Source organism: Drosophila bipectinata, chromosome 3L (assembly GCF_030179905.1).
Source record: "Drosophila bipectinata strain 14024-0381.07 chromosome 3L, DbipHiC1v2, whole genome shotgun sequence".
Lineage (NCBI taxonomy): Eukaryota > Metazoa > Arthropoda > Insecta > Diptera > Drosophilidae > Drosophila > Drosophila bipectinata.
Window position 1 is genome coordinate 23243761 of NC_091738.1, and position 14267 is coordinate 23258027.

General features: G+C 36.0%; 1 protein-coding gene across 23 annotated transcripts in view; it reads left to right on the forward strand.

The window, feature by feature from the left end:
- The window catches only part of nrm (neuromusculin), an 85402-nt gene that overhangs the window by 48280 nt on the left and 22855 nt on the right, over positions 1 to 14267 (forward strand). For 10 of the 23 annotated variants that reach the window (XR_011443000.1, XM_070280606.1, XM_070280600.1 and 7 more), the window contains 2 exons: positions 4286 to 4380; positions 5561 to 6973. The exons of 2 other annotated variants lie outside the window; for them this stretch is intronic. Coding sequence is in view for 17 of the 21 variants with exons in the window: in XM_070280606.1 (XP_070136707.1) it covers positions 4286 to 4380; positions 5561 to 6973 (1508 nt within the window). In the remaining 4 variants the exon portion in view is untranslated. Of the gene's footprint in view, positions 1 to 4285; positions 4381 to 5560; positions 6974 to 14267 lie in introns of those variants that run through there. 11 more of the 23 variants (XR_011443001.1, XR_011443002.1, XM_070280610.1 and 8 more) reach the window with 2 other exon arrangements.

Sequence of the window (14267 nt, forward strand, 5' to 3'; positions counted from 1 at the left end):
TCGTTTCGCCCGAAGTTAGCTTTCCTTTCTTTTTTTAAATAGATACAGATTTAAAACTGGGAGACTATGTTAGTGTGCTGAAAAACAGTCAGACGGACAAGGTCATGCTTCCAAACTACTACTACTACTTATTTTGTTTATCAATAAAAAACAGTTCGGGAGTTTTTGAAACAAAAAGTTTTTCTTGTATTCTATATGAAGATACCTATTATAAAAAATATTATATTACATTTACACGTAAATATTACATACTATACATCCGATTTTAATGGCAAAATATATCAACTTTGGTTCCGTCCGAAGTTACCTTTCTCCCTTTTTTTTTTAAATTGGGTTTCTGTGCCTATTTAATCTGTCAGTAATAAATTAAATGATCTGACCGACGCTTTGATGATGTTGCGTTCTTCCTCCGACAAATGTGTTCGACGGACAATTCCACCGTAAAATCTATTATTCGTTTTTTTTTATCCTAATACTATTCAAATCAATTTTAAAATCAAATGCAAATAAATAATCGCTTACACCTTTCGTAAGCCGTCCATAATGGTATATGGTTTTTTCGTAAAATGTGGTGCTTGCTTTAATTAACCCGCCTTAATTGTGCATGTACTCAACTACTAAACTTTATTTTGAAAGGTAAGAAACAACAATAATTTTATATTTATGTTTATAGTTCATATGTTAAAACTTAACCAATATAATGAATTTATAATCGGGTCTTAACAAAAAACAGAAAAATAAACATCGGATACAGTTGTCCGATCCTTATGAGAATATCATAATAAAAACAATAAATTAAAATAAAATATCTAAAAAACAAGAAAGGAAAGCTAACTTCGGGCGGAGCCGAAGTTAATATGCCCTTGCAGCTAAAACCGGATATGTATCGCAAACATCGGATGGCCGATCCTTATAAGAATATCACAATAAAACCAATTAATTACAATAAAAAATCTAAAAAAAAACCCCAAACTTCTAACTTCAAAAATACCAAAGGTGGCATTTCTACCAAAAACCATTTCCGATCGTTCAGTTATATGGCAGACAAGATATAGTCGACCGATCGTTATGAAATTTGGTAGGTCGGATAAACTGAACAAAAATAGAATCTTTACTAAGTTCCAGCTTTCTATCTTCAAAAACACAAAAGTTGGCAGCTATAGGATATAGTCGGCTGATCCTTATGAAATTTGGTATGTCGTATTATTTTGGCAAAAATAGCTCTCGTGTAAAATGAACTCTCTAACTCTAAAAACACCGATGTTATACCATTTACGATCAATCAGTTATCTGGCTGCTATAGGATACAGTCGGCCGATCCCGGTCGTTCCGAATTATATTTTTATTATTAACAATGATCTGTTATATACTGCGTGCAAAGGAAAAAAGGGTGTGTGCAAAGTTTCAAGTCGATAGCTTTAAAACTAAGAGACTAGTTGGCGTAGAAACAGACAGACGGGTAGACGGACATGCTTATGCAGGAGGTGGTCCTGATCAGAAATATATATACTTTATAGGGTCGGAGATGTCTTCACTGCGTTGCACACTTTTGGACAAAATTATAATACCCTCGGCAGAGGTATAAAAATTAAAGAACTACAAGCCTCATTCAACTTAACCTCATTCAACAACGTTTGTTAAGGGTTTGATAAGTTTTCTCGTTTTCAATAATATAGAAGATGATTAATTACCATTTTTCAATGGTTTCATTCCATAGAACAATATCGTCTAAAATTTTACTGAAGATAGAAATAGAACAGTGGTCGGCACCCCAATACATTGATATGATATTAACGCATTAGTATTAGTAACGAATAGCAGAAAGTAGGCTGTGAGCATGATGTTTCACACATTTATACTGTGTGTGTGGCAGAGCTCGGGCAGTGAAATTTCCTATGCCTTCAGGATAGGGCCGTGCCGACCACTGCAATAGAATGACTACTCGTATATTTTTCCCTTAAGTGTGAGGTCAGCACTGCTGACTTAGGAAAAAAAGTAAACTGACGTTTTCTGGATTCGGAAATGAATAGATAAAACTAATTAGCATAAACCTTTTGAAATATGATAAAAAAATAGTATAAGATAGTATATTTATAAGTTTAAAATCATTTTTAAAAAGCAAAACAAGTCAGTGCAATCGTGCCAGCGTTCCGGAGCAATAGTGTGGCCTTCCGTTGCGCTTATTTCTTGCTTTTACACACTGTTACTCTCAAGCGATAGTAAAATTGTACTAACTTTTTTTGTGAAAAGCTTTATAACTTCGACAATTTTCGGAATTTTATAATGAACTTGGTCTCGTTTTATTGCAACAGTGATTTGGAACTTTTAAAGTGACATACTAGGAATTGTTTATCAGGTCTAATATATCGCAAAACCGTGTTTGATATATTTGTAAAACCCTCATCTTGATTTATTTAGAATACGTTTATTGGGTTTATTCATTGTCTTATTAATTCTCAATAAAACGAGACCAATTTCATTAGGAAAATTATGAAAATTGTTGAAGTTATATCGCTTTTCCCAAAACAAGTCAGTGCAATTTTGCTACCGCTCCGGAGTAACAGTATGTAAAAATAAGAAAGGAAAGCTAACTTTGGGCGAAGCCAAAGTTTATATACCTTTGCACTTGAAACCGGATATATATCGCAAACATCGGATATAGTTGGCCGATCCTTATGGGAGTATGAATATATAATCCAATTTATTACAATACAAAATCTTAAAAAAGTCCCAAAATTCTATCTTCAAAAATATCAAAGTTGGTATTTCTACCAAAAACCATTTCCGATCGTTCAGTTATATGGCAGCTATAAGATATAGTCAGCCGATCACTATGAAATTTGGTAGATCGGATTAAATGACCAAAAATAGAATGTGTACCAAGTGCCAGCTTTCTATCTTCAAAAACACGAAAGTTGGGTCATTTCCGATCGTTCAGTTATATGGCAGCTATAGGATATAGTCGGCCGATCCTAATGAAATTTGGCATGTCGTATTATTTTGCTAAATAGCGCTCATGTAAAATTTGAACTCTCTAACTCGAAAAACACCAAAGTTATACCATTTCCGATCAATCAGTTATATGGCAGCTATAGGATATAGTCGGCCGATTCCGGTCCTTCCGACTTATATACTGCGTGCAAAGGAAAGAAGGGTGTGGTCGTCGATAGCTTTAAAACTGAGCGACTAGTTTGCGTAGAAACAGACAGACGGACAGACGGACATGCTCATATCAACCAAGGAGGTGATCCTGATCAAAAATATATATACTTTATAGAGTCGGAAATGTCTCCGTCACTGCGTTGCACACTTTAGACCAAAATTATAATACCCTCTGCAAGGGTATAAAAAGAGCGTAAAGAGCGCTAGCAAGATTGCACTAACTTGTTGAATAACGTCGAAAATCTTAAAATCGGTTTAAGATTACGCATTTGAATTTTGGTTCTTAACTAAAGTTATCTTAAAAACTGAATGGGTTTCATTCGTGCACAAAATCGAAATCCAGTTTGTGTCAAAATTTTGGCACTGCCACTCCCGCTCCGACACAGAAATCTGGTCCTAGCGCGAGTTCGTTAATGTTTTTGGAAAATGGTTGATCCCAAACTGTTCTAATGGCTAATCTGGACCTATTAATCAAAAAGAAAATCGGATAATTTTTGGTTGAAATTGGTTAAATTCAATATTATAGTATAATATTTGAAGAATGTGTAAAACTAATGGTAAATGCCAAGTAAGCATTTTTTTTTTCAATTTTTGGAAGCACTTTAAAATTAAAAACGCAGTTTTTGTCAAACATTTTTATTGTTTAATAATTAAACTTTAATTATAAAAAAAAGTTGATTCACAAATTATCTTTCGCCTCTCGTTACCTGATATCAGTGTTTCAAATCAGTACATTAGTTTTGGAGCCATGACGGCCACCGATTTTGAAATAATGTGTTGTGGGAAGTATTGAACCGTCTAAAAATAGTTCAAGCTTCGTCAAACAAACTTCGGCAACAAACTTAAGTTCAGACACACAATTTGTTTCCCTTAATGAGATAATTGTTTGGCGTTTGAAGGAATAAAGAAAATGTTTAAAGAACCGTTACTTATTTTAGTTTATACAACATTACACAATTCATTACCATTATAATTAACAATTATAAACATAAATGTGAATACTTTGCTCCTTATTTTTTATTTTGAATAATTTTCTTCTGTATTTATTTTCTATTATTCATCGGATCCGAATTTATTTATCATAAAATTTTTAAATAAACCGTTGAATATTTCCTCTATTTAGTACACGACAAATCATCTTCTATGGGAGAACCACTGACGGAACCTTGCGAGTATGAAAACCTACCGTTTCATGGTCTGCAAACGGCGCCAAACAAGGTAATTTAATAAATATATGTTAAACCGATCTATAAAGTTAGTAGTTGCTTAAAAATGCGCCCCACAAAACTAAAATTACTAAACTCAAATAAGTATCCTCTTTCCCTCTTTTTCTTTAAAAATGTATAAATTATAAATATGTTTAAATAAATTAATAATTTAGATATTAATAATTTGTATTTAATTATTATTTATAGTTATATGTATAATTATGGAATTATATGTATAATTATATGTATATGTTTAATTATGGTATACAATGGAATATATTTTTCATTTCTTGTTTATACTGCGACAGTGCTACTTTTTAATACCAATAATTGGAAAAAAGGAAAATTGAAATTGATATACTCAATTGAAGTTAAGATAGGATATACACCTCAAAATTCGGATATATGTAGTTAGCTTTATGGCAATTTCATTTAAAAGCAATTTATTTTTTCAATTTTATTTGCGATTGTCCGTTGAGAACAAGTCAAATTTGACGTTTCATGTTTTCGTATTCGGCGATCTGCGAGTTCGTAAGCAAAATTTGAGCCCTAAGGAGTTTATTTCTTTTTTCTCGGGAATCCTGTTCATCCTCAGTCAAACTTGGAACATAACTTCTGTTTGCTGTAACACTTCGAGAATCTCGGCCGTTCAGACTCATATCTGCACAGGTATAAAAATAGTACCAAAAATAGCAAAATAGGCATGGGAAAAATAGCTTTTTTCAGCTATGGGAGTGACTACTAAGCTCATATATTAACCATTTCGGTTAAAGTGTATTTCACAATTTCCCTTTCGTTCTTTCCTAAAGCCTTTAAAACTTTGAAATATAAATTCATATTCAAATCAATTTTTTCGTAGGACCATTGTACGTAATTTCCAAAAATTCTTTCACACTGGAAAGAATAAACTTTTTGACTCGTCAAACAAAATTTTTGATCTGAGGATGAACATCTTCCTGTTTTTTTTTTTTTAAATATACTAGGTTTTTAATATATACCTTATAATATATATACATATGTCTATAACATATCTTTAAAGAAGAATCGCCGTCACTTTATACAATTTACTATATGTAAATAAATAAGAATATTAACATCGATTGACTAACAAAATGATTTCTTTAATAACGTATTTTTATATTTAACTCCACTTAATCGCATGCTGCTGACGCTTTTGATACATTATAAAGTTGTACAATACTCCTACGAGTTTAAATAACAACGTAAATGTGATATGTGGCGGGTCACAATCCAAGAAAGTCAATAAAGATTACAACCCAGTTTTAAACAGTGACCCACATTTGCAAAAAAAAACCCCACTAGGACAACCAATATCCCCTTCAACGTTTTCAGTGGAATGTACAGCATCTAAAGGTCCACGTCAAGGAAAAAGTCAAAATGTGTCCAATTTCTCTCTAGAACCTAACTTAAACTTGCAAATCTGTGTTTCCAAGATAAACACCTCAAATGCCACAAAAAATCATCACCATCAAGAATTTGGAAATACCCTAAATGTTAAAACAAAAAAATTAAACAACAAATCATCAAAACTTTACTCATCAATTGACAAAGTACATAATCATCCCACTGATGTGAAAAAGATACCTCTCGAAACTTCAGTTTCGAGTAACAATCCATGTCATGCTGCCAATAGCGTTCATAAATACGATAATGGTATACAAAATATTCGAGAAAAAACCAACAAAAGCAATTTTAACGTGGAAAAAGAGTTTCAGTTGCTGAAATCTTCTGAAGAAATCCAATTTAAAACAAAATATGTTGGTGATTCAAAGACGTGTTTCACGGAATCTCTTTCCGTCGAAGGCGTTGGCATTTTACCCAAATGCCAAAAGCACTACCCTTTCATGAGCAATAGAAATGGCAATATATATTCCAGTAGACAGTCGATTCATCTACACGATTTACATTGCGGAAATTTAGGTGAGAAACGGTTAGAGAATCCTGATGAATGCGTGAGTGGCATAGGGATACAAAAGAATATAAAATACATGGGTAATGCACACTTGCACTCAAATTCAAAAGAAAAAAAATATATATATCCCAAAAAATTAAGTCCCGAAATTAAATGCGGCGCTGTAGAAACTGATGCAAACCTTCAATTCCTTAAACCGGAAAGTTACATGATTTACCGAAGTGACTCTGGAATATCTAACAGTTCACAAGAATCTCAAATGCAACCATCTTTACCTCCATTGCGCCGAAGCAAATACACAAAAATTCAACTTGAGAATTCGCCTACAAGCTATAAAAATCGAAAGATTGTTCATAAGCCCGAATGTGGAAAGAGTCATCATCAAAACTACTTGGATGAAATAGGCTCAAAAGGGTTTGGAAATAAGGATTTTGACTCAATTTCGTCACCTGAAAAAAATAACCCAAAACAATTTGAAAGACCATCTAAGAACTCCAAAGAAGAAAATTACTACCACCAAAAAAAAATTACCCGTCAAAGTGCAACACCTGTTTTTAAATTTTGGAAAGAAACGAATTTCGTCAACCCAAATGGTCAGTTAAATTGTAAAGTATCAGGAACCCTTGTGGAATCACGGCAACACAGGAATACAATTCCACACCAAAACGAGGTATGTATGTATGCTTTTTATACCCTTGCAGAGGGTATTATAATTTTTTCCAAAAGTGTGCAACGCAGTCCGACCCTATAAAGTATATATATTCTTGATCAGGATCACCTCCTGAGTTGATATGAGCATGTCCTTCTGTCCGTCTGTCTGTTTCTACGCGAACTAGTCTCTCAGTTTTAAAGCTATCAACTTGAAACTTTGCACACACCCTTCTTTCCTTTGCACGCAGTATATAAGTCGGAGCGACCGGGATCGGCCGACTATATCCTATAGCTGCCATATAACTGATTGATCAGAAGTGGAATTACTTTAATGTTTTTAAAGTTAGAGAATTCAAATTTTATAACTAAACAATCGGAAGTTACCCAATTTTTGTGTTTTTGAAGATAGAAAGCTGGAACTTGGTAAAGATTTTAGTTTTGGTCAGTTAATCCGACCTACCAAATTTCAAAACGATCGGTCGACTATATCTTATAGCTGTCATAAAACTGAACGTTAGGAAATGGTATTTGGTAGAAATACCATCTTTGGTGTTTTTGAAGATAAAAGTTTGGTACGTTTTTTAGATTTTTTGTTATAATAAATTGGGTTATATTATCATATTCTCATAAGGATCGGCCAACTATATCCGATGTTTGCGATATATATCCGGTTTTAACTACAAGGGTATATAAACTTCAGTTCCGTCCGACGTTAGCTTTTCTTTCTTGTTTTTGTATTAATAATAACACAGTGGGCCAAAACTTCGTAAAACATATTGAAATGTTCGAAACTAAAACGTGTAAAATGTGTTACTTTTGATCCGAAAACGATAATAAAACGAATCTCTGGACGCTCAGTTTGTGGTAGTGATAATTCCGATAGCTAAAAAACTAATCGTTTTAAGACTTTAATTTTGCCCCCTACTGGAATAAAATGAATTACATCAAAAAGATCAATATATACATTTTTCCAATTCCATTTTGAAAGAATCAAATTTTTGGAAAAGGCAAAATGGACCAAAAGAAATAATTGAAAAATGAAAATTTTTTTTGTTATAACAGGGATAATATTTATTTAAAACTGTCCTTGCTGGACAACCATTAAATTGTTACACAATAAACTTGGCGAGTAGATAAATTAATGTTAGAGATTAATGTTAGATACGAGTGATTAGGGATTAATCCATTGTAGGTCCTGTGGGTGGGTTCTGCAAAGCTTTCTCGTCTGCTCGCTGTTAGCTAGAAGAGAAATGGCCAACTGATTCGGGTTGTTTTGTACCCTGGTTTCCACGTAAGCCTCCTGTCAAGCGTGAAACCTAGTTATTTCGGGTTGTCTACCTGTGGGATGGGGGGGGGGAGCTGTTGAGACGGACCAGTGGGCAGTTTCCTGGTCGGAAAAAAAATGTGGTCGCAGTGGACGTTAAAGTTAAAGTTTAATATAAAGTTTAATACAACGATTCTGCGTCATAAATTCGGTAAATACATTGATAACTAAATAAATATAACTAAATTGATAATTAAATAATGTGTTGGTATGAAGGTGTATCTATATATATGTCTGTATCTCTTAAGATGTATATACAGCTATATTTTATATGTGACTTGGGAATTTTTGGAAGTATACTTATTCAGAACGAAGCAGTTTTGGTAAATATCCCTGCCGGGAAATAAAACTTAATTCATGACTAAAATTCGTTGGACAACCAAATTTGACAATCTTATTTGACAACCAAACTGACCAGTATTGATACTATCATTTCAGTTATTTCCGCGTCAGATTGGGAGTTTTATACCCTTGCAAATACCCTTTTGCTCAAAAATGGGCAACGCAGTGGAGAATACATCTGCGACCATGTAAAGTACATATGTACATACATTCTTTATCAGGTTCCCGCCTGAGTTGATATAAACATGATATAAACAGACCATTTCGGAGACTATAAGAGATAGAACTATTCGATTTGAAACTTAAGCTCCTATAGTAACCAAGCAGATCAAAAATTTGTCAAAATATTGCCACGCCCATTCCGGCTTAAAACGGAAATCTGGTTGTAGTGCCAGTTCAAACAAGTTTTTGAAAAATGTTTTGATGCCAAACTATTCCAATGCCTAATCCTTACCTAAAAATCAAAATTCAAAACAAAGTTCTCGCCCAATCGGACAATTTTTAAAGGATCCATAGATTTTTTATTCTTTTTTCTTACTGAAAACAACCGAAGCTGTTTTCCCCAAGCACAAAAGTATGCAACAAACATTTTTTGGGCTGAGAGTCCAGCACTCTCCCTTCCACTGCACTATAGGAAATTTGACCACTTTTTCTGGCAAAGAACCATTTTTTGAAAGTTAAAAGATTAAAATAATTTTAAGTGCATATCATTCACATTAGATTAATTTTTAATGTTGCATACCAGAAATTTTCATAGATGGCGCCACTGCGAAGAAATCAGCTGTTAAAAACAGCTGTTAATGTTAACATTTACATGAGTTTAGAATTTACGATTTTTTTGTGCGATTTTATAAACGCGAATACTGAAAATTTTATGGACAAAATCAAAAGTTTTGAAATGAATACTTTTCAATGTGGTTTGTATTATGTGTTTGTGTATGTAAAGTGTCCAAAAAACTTGTGTTGTCTTTTGAATGAAGTGAAAATGTAAGCAGTCTAGCAAAAGAAATTTTTAGAAATAAATCACATTTTTAAAAAGAAATTTAAACTAAGTCCGACCGAGTCGAACATTGTAATTTAGTCCATGTTGTAGATTGTTTAATTTTATTTTATTTTATTTTAATTTTCTTCAAATGAGTGAAATATGAACATGCCCTTTTATGCACTTTCGAAGAAATTCATAATTTAAGGAGGCAACCTCAACACCTTGAATGTGAATCTGTTAGCTGTGAGACTAGTGCAAAACCGATTTAAATTTAAAAAAAAATAAAAAATTTTTAATTAAAATAAAAAATTTTTAATCAAAATAAAAAAAACCACACCTACTTTTTCAAAAGAAGACTATGGCTTTATAAAGCACTAAAAAAGAACCAAATGGAAATATCTTGCTTAGTTCTACAGTTAGCATGTTATTATTAAATAGGGCGCGGTGCCACACCCACAATTTTTTCAATCTGAGTTCTTTTGACCAAAAAATCAAAATCTAAATATCTTGCATTGTTTTTGAGTTAGAATGTGTTTCTTAAAAAGTGGGCGGTGCCACGCCCACATTTTTTTAAAATCTTAAATCTATTGACCATGTGAACTCAAATTAAAAATCAGAACTTAAATATCTTGTTTCGTTCTTGAGATATTATTTTTGGCCAGAAAAAGTGGTCATATTTCCTATAGTGCACTGTAGGTGGAAGAGATGAGTACCGGGTATAATAAAGTCGGAAAACTCGACAATAGCCGTTCTCTACTTTTTTTTCTCCTTTCTCTGGTGGCTTGCAGCGGGTTATACCAAATACACCCAAAATGAAGATTATGTTTGTTGGTGACATAATCACAAACTTTTAAACAATTTTTTTTTTACCAATTTCCGTTTATAAAATTAGTTTGAAATATTTAATTTACCGTTTTGAGTCGGCAGCAAAAATACCTTTTTTTTTTTTTTATTATAGCTTTGCTTTTATTTATTGAATCTACTCTTAATTTTGAGACTAACAATAAGTTGACGAATCTTAACATTAAAATTTAACTAACAGTATACTAAGACTGCATTCTGGTTGCGCGTCCCTCAGGTCGGTCGCTGGGTGGGTAAGTCATTGCGACGAAGGCGTGATTGGTTGCTCAACCTTGTTAGACCTCTCGCCAGGTGGTTAGGGTGCACCGATAGCTTGGTTAAGTACTTTACCTTCTGTTCTGCGATCGCTTCTTTGACTGGTCGAATGTTTAAGTCGCGGTGTATGTTTTCGTTGCGAACGTACCACGGTGCCCCGGTGATTGTTCTCAAGATCTTCGTCTGAACTCTTTGAATTATGTCAATGTTGCTATTGCTGGCGTTCCCCCATAACTGGGAGCCGTACATCCATATAGGTTTTAGTACCGAGTTGTACAGCAGGACTTTATGTTCAAGGCTAAGAGGTGACCGAGCGTTGATAAGCCAATGAAGACCGCTGGCTTTTAGCTTTAGGTGTGTTCTTTTGGCTTCAATGTGCCGGCGCCATGTGAGTCTTCTGTCGAGATGTACTCCTAGGTATGTTACTTCGTTTGCTTGTGGGAGTAGAGTGTTGTTTAGTGTTATCGGCGGGCAGTTTTGCCTGTTCAGAGTGAACGTAACATGCTTGCATTTTAGTTCCTTCACTTTAATTCGCCAGTCTGACAGCCATTTTTCGACATCGACCATATGATGAGCTAGCTGCGCAGTTGCTTGAATCGGGCATTTTGAGCGGCTAAGAATAGCTGTGTCATCGGCAAACGTGGATGTTGTTAGACGTGTGCTTGTCGGGATATCTGCTGTGTAGAGGACATATAATATTGGCCCTAGCACGCTGCCTTGAGGAACTCCAGCTCCAACAGTGTACTCATCGGATATAGCGGTATTGCACCTCACGACAAATTTTCTGTCGTGAAGGTAAGACTCCAAAATCTTGTGGGTGCTGTAGGGGAGCATTGTCTTGATCTTGTACATTAGACCTTCCAGCCAGACTCTATCGAATGCTTGAGAGACATCTAAAAATATGGCAGTACAGTACTCTCGTTTTTCGAACGCGTTCCGAATTTCGGATGTTATCCGGTTGACCTGCTCAATTGTTCCATGCTTTTCACGAAACCCAAATTGGTGTGACGGGAAGGATCCTGGATTCTCAGGTATGTGTTTATCCGAGTCATTAGGCATTTTTCAAAGAGTTTAGATAGGCAAGAGAGTAGGCTTATAGGTCTATACGACGTGGGGATAGTGTGGTCTTTTCCCGGCTTTGCTATCATTATTATAATTGACTTTTTCCATCTCACTGGAAAGTGGCCAAGTTTTGCGATGGCATTAAATAGCTGGGTGAGAGTGCAAACGGCACAGTATGGGAGCTCAATGATCATTTTGGGAGTTATGAGGTCGCAGCCCGGGGATTTTTTCGGATTCAGTTGTCGTTTGATGATGTTAACGATTTCGTTTGGGCGAAACTCAATCGGCTCATGTTGAGGCTGGGGCTCATCTGATAGAGTCGGCAAAGTACACGCATTGGTGGCAGGATTTGGTTGGAAGACATTTTTAAGGTGTTTGGCAAACGTACTGGCTCTGTCTGCGTCGCTGCGCGCCCACCCGCCTGTGGAATTTCTAATAGGCATCACGGTTTCTTTCGGTGAGCTCAGAGTTGGGTGAGCTCTCCATAGTGAGTGTTTCGTACTGTTAGTTGACAATTGCTCTATGTAGCGGTGGTGGACATACGTTTCTTCTTGCTGTAGAGCTTGATCAAGTTGACGTGAGGCATGTTTGAAGCGTTGCTTAGCAGATGGCGATCTGTGACATTGCCATTCTCGACGTAAGCGTCGCTTTTCGAGGACGAGCTGTTCGATTTGTAGATTTGTCTTCTTTTGATTGCGTTGTGTGTTTATAATTTGAGGTGTTGAAACTCGAGCTGCAGAGACGAGTACAGACTCCAGCGAATTAACAAAACTGTCTACGTTGGCTTCGTCGCTGAGGTGAGGACTCAGCTCAATGTGTGAGCTGATGTACTTCCTGTACTTAACCCAATTGGTTTTATGCGAGGTCAGATTTGATGATTGATCCCATGTTCCTGGGTGTTGGAGTAGAGTAAAAAGGACAGGCGAGTGATCAGATGAAAGATCCGAAAGGCATTCGGCGCATATCAGATTTTTAGGAATGTTTTTGGTAATCGCAAAGTCAATTAAATCGGGAAGTTTCTTTGGGTCTGCCGGCCAGTATGTTGGTGTGCCAGAAGAAGCATAGTCTAGCTTGTTCTTAGCTTTGATAATTGCATTATAGAGCTGCTTTCCTTTTGGGGTCACAAGACGAGATCCCCAGTGTGTGTGCTTGGCATTGTAGTCTCCTGCTGCTATGAAGTGGTCTCCGAGTGAGTTGAAAAACTGCATAAACTCATCTTCGGCTATGGTGAAGCGTGGGGGCAGTATACGGCAGCTAGAGTTAATTGCTTGCCAGTATTTAGGTGTATATTTATTGATGTGGCCTGTAGGTAGTTTTTTGCAAATTTCGTATGATAATGGTGCTTGATACGGCTTCTGAATAAAATTCCAGTCCCGCCGTGTGCTTTACCGTCTGGATGATTTGTTCCATAGAATGAATATCCTCGTAGTTGGAAATTGTATCTGTTCGTAAGATGTGTTTCTGAAAGCAGCATTACGTCGATTTGATTGTCTAGTAGGAATTGCGCTAACTCGAGTTTATGCTGCGAAACGCCGTTAGCGTTCCATGTAGATATTCGTAGGGAAGTCATTATTTGGATTGTTGTGAAACCAGCATTTGTATTAATAGATTTTGGTTTCGCATTAGATCTTGCATAGTTGTACGCATAAACGACATGAACTCCGTAAGGCTTTGTTGTAGACTGCATATCATTGCTTCAAAGTTACTTTTTGACTGCTCCGGAAGTTGATACTGCTGAGCCGTGTTCGGTTCTTGGTGTGCTGATTGCAACAGTGAGCTTTTTGAGGCTGGGGTAGCCAGTCCTGATTTTAAAGCGCTTGCGTGTGTGACATTTTTATCAGAGTTTATAAGTCCTAGTGAGGATCTGGCTGCGGTCGAGAAGAAGACTTCAGGGTTTGTCCTGGAGGCTATGAACTGATTATTTTGGGTGCGGGCAGTAAGTCCCCTCTGGTGGATGCGACTTTTCAGCTCCTTATAAACTGGGCAACCTCTATAGTTAGCAGTGTGATTTCCACCGCAGTTGCCGCACTTTTTCGAGTTTTGGTCATCTTTGCTCGCTGGGCAGTGTGCGGAGTCATGAAGCTCACCACAAACTACACAAACTGGGCGCAGTTTACAGTAAGACCTTGTATGGCCATATTCTTGGCAGTTCGCACATTGTACCGGGCCATTGCGTTTGTGCGGCTCCTCAACTGTAATTCTGCGGTGCAGCAGGAACTGAAGATTGTATATAGGGTGCACTTCGTATTTCTTGAGGGGCTTAGTTTGTGGTTCGAGTTCAACCTTAAAGAGTGGCTGCGGCTTTCTATCCCTGTTAGAGATATTGAACACTGTCTTAACGCTAAATCCCTTCTCTTGTAGCGCCTTTGTTATCTCTGCAGGCGGTACTTCGGGCTCTATGCCCTTAAGTACGACTTGCAAGCCCTTGCTGCTTTTTAGCTGATACGTGTAAAAGTTCTTTTTTTTGTCGGTGAGGTATTTTGA